The sequence below is a fragment of the Terrapene carolina genome, unplaced genomic scaffold, assembly GCF_002925995.2.
Source record: "Terrapene carolina triunguis isolate 2854851 unplaced genomic scaffold, T_m_triunguis-2.0 Scaffold32535, whole genome shotgun sequence".
Taxonomy (NCBI): domain Eukaryota; kingdom Metazoa; phylum Chordata; order Testudines; family Emydidae; genus Terrapene; species Terrapene triunguis.
In genome coordinates, this window is record NW_020696886.1 from 1 (window position 1) to 6,278 (window position 6,278).

The 6,278-nt window shown below is 68.2% G+C and overlaps 1 protein-coding gene across 1 annotated transcript; it reads left to right on the forward strand.

The window, feature by feature from the left end:
- Positions 1-1,594: 1,594 nt before the first annotated feature.
- Positions 1,595-6,252, forward strand: LOC112107893 (zinc finger protein GLI1-like; the record flags this gene model as incomplete). The annotated part of the gene is made up of 3 exons (XM_026663113.2): positions 1,595-1,843; positions 2,065-2,344; positions 3,840-6,252. Coding segments are annotated over 3 exons (2,688 nt in total), but the record flags the coding sequence as incomplete, so codon positions are not given.
- Between the last annotated feature and the right edge of the window lie 26 nt (positions 6,253-6,278).

The window sequence follows — 6,278 nt, forward strand, 5'->3', positions numbered from 1 at the left end:
CCCCCCCCCCGCCCCAATCCATCATGGTACAGCCTGTTTCCCCCATGCCAACAAGATGCACCCCCACATCAGCCCCCTGCCAAGGAGACACGACCACCCCCCGCCCCGTTACCAGATGTGCCCGTTACTCGGGGGTACGTTCATTGATTAGGGTTACTCTTCGGGGGGGGTGTAATTCTATCAATGTGCTGCTTGTGTCACGTGTGTGTTCATACGGAGCTGTACATCTCCCTTCTGCAAGGCCCCTCCCATTGGAGCTACCATCACACACACACCGTGTGCTCTCCCCCTTGATGAGCAAACCCCACAGGATTTTGGGCGCTGCAGGGATCTGTAGCTTAGGTACGAGGAGCGTTGTTGCAGAGTGAATAGGGAAGCTAAAGCCACAAAAGAGTTAAGTTCAGAGCGACCAGCTGAACCATACAAGTTCTTTGTGACTACTAGTGATAACTACACAAGGGAGCCTAAAGCACCATAACAGTTACATGATTAACGGTTAATCCCTGCGGTAGAAAAGAAAACAGCGGGGGGGGGAGGGAATCTCACCCACTCCATGAGTCTTGAGCTGGTTGGGGGTCCCGGGGACGGTGGGAGCTCAGGGTCCGGAGTGCGGGAGCCAGGCAGAGCCCCCAGCCCGATCAGGCAGGAGATGGAGTCCCAGGGGAACGGATGCAGAGTTTGGGTCCAGGCAGCGGAGCACTGACTTGGGCATAGGTCGGGGGGGTTGTAGGGAAACAACAATGGTTCAGGGGAGACACTGGATTTGTTTCTGGGTAAGCTGATGGCTCCAGGGTTTTCTTTAGGCTGGACAACAGGAGCTGGTCACTCTTGGCTATGGGTGGTGGTTTCTTCCAGGGAGCTCCCAAGGCAACCAGGAGTCCGGTGGCACCTTAAAGACGAACAGGTTTATTTGGGCATAAGCTTTCGTGGGTAAAACCCACTTCTTCGGCTGCGGAGTGAAAGTTACAGCTGCTGGCATGATATACTGACACCCGAAGCCACGGGAGTCACCTCACAAGTGGAGAACCAGTGTTGACAGGGCGGATCCGATCAGGGTGGATGTGGGCCACTCCCAATAAGAGATGAGGAGGCGTCAATTCCAGGAGAGGCAAAGCTGCTTGTGTAATGCGCCAGCCACTCCCAGTCCCTGGTCCAGCAGCGACTGGCCCCAGAGCAAAGCCCGGCCCGGCCCGAGGAGCTCACACTCTGGAGCAAGACCCTCCAGCTGTTCCGGGATTTGCCCCCGGTGCCACGTGGCCGAAGCCAGCCTCACACTTCAGGGGGATTGATCCCCGGCTGCTGCCGCCCACCCCTTCCTTGGGGCCCACAGCCCCTGGCACAGTCAGGCCACTGGGCTAGCTGGACCCCGGGTCTGGCAATGCCTCTGTTCCCGACAGGGCACGTTCCATGTCCTCAGTACGGCCCCCTCCCCGTGTTGGTGCCCGGCCTCCCCTGGGGCTGACACCCCCAGTTTTGGAATCAGGCGGGTGGGTGCCTGTGGTCCTTCCCCAGCGGGCAGCTCGCCGCACCCAGAGGTGCCCGTGGGGCTGTCTCCCGGGCTGGGCTAACCCCCCCATCTCGCCCCCCCATGCAGAAGCCGTACGTCTGCAAGATCCCCGGCTGCACCAAGCGCTACACAGACCCCAGCTCCCTGCGCAAGCACGTCAAGACGGTGCACGGCCCCGACGCCCACGTCACCAAGAAGCATCGGGGCGACACGGTGCTGAGCCGGGCGCTGGCTGCCCCGGGGGGCCCCGCAGACATGAAGCAGGAGAAGGAGGGAGGCTGCCCCGGCGAGGGCAGGAAGGACGAGGGGAAGCTGATGGTGCCCGAGGCCACCTTGGTACGGAGTGGGGTGGGGCAGGTGGGCAAATTGGGCAGAGGGGGCTCCGGGCTGCAACGCTCCAGGACAAGGCCCTGCCATGGGGGGGTTGGATTCTGGGCTGCGGGGGGAGGGAATTCCTCATTGCCTGAGCTGCGGGGGGTTGGCGTGCAGCCAGGGGGTTCCCCGGAGGCTGTGGCTAATGAGGGGCTGGCGCCCCCCCCCGTTCCCTGTCTCCCCAGAAGCCCCAGCCCAGTCCCGGTGGGCAGTCGTCCTGCAGCAGCGAGCGCTCACCCCTGGGCAGCGCCAACAACAACGACAGCGGGGTGGAGATGAACGCCAACCCGGGCGGCAGCTTCGAGGACCTGTCCACGCTGGAGGACCCCTCGCCGGGGGAGCCCATGGGCGCCTCGGGGCTCTCGGCCCTGCGCCGCCTGGAGAACCTCCGCATCGACAAGTTCAAGCACCTGCGGAAGCCCCCGCCCGGCAAGGGCCTGAAGCTGCCGGCCATCCCTGGCACCGGTGAGCCCTCGGCCGGGCAGGGCCAGGCCAGCGAGGGCTGGGGCGGGAAACCACCTTGGGCAGGACGAGGGTGCTGGGAGCGGATCAGGGGCCTCAATGGGGGGCACTTTTCCCTGGCAGTCAGCGCTGGCCCCATTGCCCCAGTGCGGCACTAGGGGGCGCTGTGCTGTAGGGAGCAGGGCGGGGGGACCAGCAGGGGGCGCTTTTCCCTGGCAGTCAGCTCTGGCCCCATTGCCCCAGTGCGGCACTAGGGGGCGCTGTGCTGTAGGGAGCAGGGCGGGGGACCAGCAGGGGGCACTCTCCCGTGGCAGTCAGCGCTAGCCCCATTGCCCCAGTGCGGCACTAGGGGGCGCTGTGCTGTAGGGAGCAGGGCGGGGGGACCAGCAGGGGGCGCTTTTCCCTGGCAGTCAGCTCTGGCCCCATTGCCCCAGTGCGGCACTAGGGGGCGCTGTGCTGTAGGGAGCAGGGCGGGGGACCAGCAGGGGGCACTCTCCCCTGGCAGTCAGCGCTGGCCCCATTGCCCCAGTGCGGCACTAGAGGGCGCTGTGCTGTAGGGAGCAGGGCGGGGGACCAGCAGGGGGCGCTCTTCCTGTCAGGCTGTGTTGGTCCCAGTGCCCTAAAATGGCACTAGGGGGCGCTGTGCTCCCACAGGTCCTGTCTTACAGATAAGCCATAAACCGGAGCGTCACATTCCCGAGAGCTGCACGAAGCTCGGGGTCCTGGCCACATTCAGAGCTCCGTATTTCTGCTCTGCCCCCCAAACCTCCATGTCCCCTCCCCTGCCATTGCAATGGGACACACCCTCTGCCCCTGGCCCCAGAGGCAGCTGCATTTCGGGCCTGGAGGAGGGATCTTGGTATAAACAGCTGCCGTGCCCCACCCCAGAGGTGGCTGCATGGCGCTGGGTGGACAGGCTCGGGGAGGTTCCAGTGAGTGGAGCCAGACAGGGACTGGGGGGGCTTGTGCCTCCGGCAGGGCACAGGGCTGGGGCCGGTGGGGCCAGCCTCCCAGAGGGCCACTAGGGGTCTCTGAGCTGGGACCAGCTCCAGGACACACGGGCTCAGGCCCCCCACTGCCCTGGGAATAAAAGGAAGGGGGGGGCAGCCAGCCCCGGGGGGAGGGTGAAGGACCCTGCAGCCAGCTTGACGCCAGCTCAGTTACAGAACAAGAGTTTAGATCTGGAACCCCAGACACCTGCAACCCCCCCCCCCCCCCCCCCCCCACCCCCCCCCCCCCCCAGACACCTGCACCCCCAGCTACTCCCAGCCACCTGCACCCCCAGCCACCCCCACACACCTGACCCCCTGGCCACCAACATGCACCTGCACCCCCCAGCTGCCCCCGTGCAGCTGCCCCCCAAACCTCAACCTGCAGCCTTGGCTTTTTGCCCAACCCCCCCGTCCTTCCCCACCCCTCAGGAGCGCTGTGCCTGTGCCCTGGGAGCCAGGCCCGTTCCCGCCCCTGCAGTAACCCCCCCTTCCCCCCGCCTTTGCAGGCCCCCCCGGGGAGATGCCCAGCCTGTGCGGCCCACCCCCCGCGGTCTCCCACCGCCGCGTCCTGGAGCTGTCCGCCAGCGACCTGGCCTCCGCGCCCCCGCTGAGCGAGCGCCGGGCCAGCACCTCCAGCACCGTCAGCTCGGCCTACACCGTCAGCCGCCGCTCCTCGCTGGCCTCGCCCTACCCGAGGGCCGCCGAGGGGCCGGGGGGGCTCCCCAGCAGCCTGGGCTTGGCCGAGGCCTACGACCCCATCTCCCCCGACGCCTCCCGGCGCTCCAGCGAGGCCAGCCACTGCGGGGGGCTGCCGGGCCTGACGCCGGCCCAGCAGTACCACCTCAAAGCCAAGTATGCCACGGCCACGGGCGGCCCCCCGCCCACCCCGTTGCCCAGCATGGAGCGGGGGGCCCTGAGTGGCAGGACGGGGTTCCCCGGGGAGTACCCGGGCCCAGCCGTGCCGTCCTTCCTGGCCAACGGCTCGCTGCGACGGCACAGCACCAACGAGTACCCCGGCTACAGCCTCCACCCACCCGGCGGCCGGCGGGCCAGTGACCCCGCCCGGACGGCGGCCGAGCCGCACGCCGCGCCCAGCGTGCAGCGCTACAAGAGCGTGGGTAACGTGAGCGCGTCGGCCGTGGGCAGGGCCGGCTTGCAGCCCCTCGGGGGCACCGACGCCAGCCTGCAGCGCCACCTCTTCTCCCCTCGCCCGCCCAGCATCAGCGAGAACGTCTTCCTGGAGAGCGTGGCCATGGAGGGGCCCGGGGAGACCAGCCTGCTGGAGATGGAGCAGTACCTGGGCTACCCGGAGCAGGGCTTCCAGTGCCAGGCGCCGGGCATGGAGCTGCAGGGGGAGGGCGCCTATATCGGTGCCCACAGGACCATGGGGGGCATGCAGCTGAGCCCAGGTGCCCACGGGGAGCTGGAGGGGGGCCTGGGGCAGCCCGATTTCTCGCTCCCCCAGTGCCAGGTGAACCAGCACTTCCAGGGCATGCGCCCACCCGATGCCAGCATCCCGGTGCCCTGGGATGAGGCCGCCCCGGGGAGCCTGGAGATGAACCCCATGGTGCCCAGCCCGGTGGGCAGCCGGCATTGCCACCACCAGTACCCGGCTCCCGGCGCCTGCGAGCCGCAGCCCAAGCACATGGGCATGTGCCACCCGGGCGGGTTCGCCGGCGGGCAGCAGTTCGGCGAGCTGCAGATCAAAGCCGAGCTGACCCCCTGCCAGAACGTGCAGCCGCCGCCAGCAGCTGCGTTCGGCCAGGCCAGGGCCATGGCGGCCGCCCCCGGCAGCGGGTACCAGGCCGAGCCCCAGCAGGGCTCCTGCTTTGCCATGACCCCCCCGGGCAGGCGGCCCCAGACCCCCATGCTGCAGGTCAAGGAGCTGATGGTGCGGAATTACGTGCAGTCCCAGCAGGCGCTGATGTGGGGGGAGCAGCCGCAGCCCCCCCCGAAGGCCGGGGAGCCCATGATGGGGCTGGGCGGGGTGCCCGGGCACAGCCAGCCCCTGCGGCACCCCCCGGCGCCCCAGGCGTACCTCAGCCCCAAGTATGCCGGCTACCCAGCCAAGCCAGGGCACCCCCTGGGCCCGCCCGAGAACCGGGCCCTGGCCAGCCAGTGCTTCAACCCCGAGCTGGTGCCCCACCCGCCCGGCGGGCCCAAGCCCCCGGCCAGGCAGAACAGCCTGGGCTACATGGGCAGCCCAGGCCAGCCCAGTCCCTCCTGCGAGCCCCTGGAGGCCAGTCCCCGTAGGCTGCTGCGGCTGCCCCCCCTGCACGCCCCGCCCGAGGGCCCCGCCGAGGCGGCCATGCTGTTCTACCCAGGGCAGGGCCCCGTGCAGCCGGGGAAGGGCGCCCAGGGGCACCAGCCGGCTAGCTGCGGGGGCCAGGATCCCGGCAGGCCGTTCGCCCCCGGCCTGGAGAACCTCAAGCCTGACTCCTTCCCCTACCTGGCATCAGAGGGGCAGGTCTCCAACAGCCTGGACTCGCTGGACTTGGAGAACACGCACCTGGACTTCACGGCCATCCTGGACGACCCGGAGCCCCCGGCCCTGAGCCCCGCCCGGCTGCCCCCGCCCGGGCCCCCCAACATGGCCGTCGGAGACATGAGCTCCATGCTGAGCTCGCTGGCTGGGGAGAGCCACTTCCTCAACACCCTGTCCTAAGGCCCCCGCGCCTCCCCGGGCACCCACCCCCAGCGGGCAGGAGACGCCCGCCTCGACGGGCTGCCCAGTGCCCTAATACAGGACCCCCCACGCCCGGGAGAAGGGGCCCCCCGACTGGCCGGTGTCTCACCGTGGGGATGGGACACTCCTAGCTATTCGGCAGCCACCCATCTGTCCGTCCTTCCATCAGTCCCTACGTCCATCCATCTTTCCACTCATCCACCCACCCATCCGTCCATCCCTCCCTCCATCCTTCCACCTCACCTATCCCTCCTTCCAT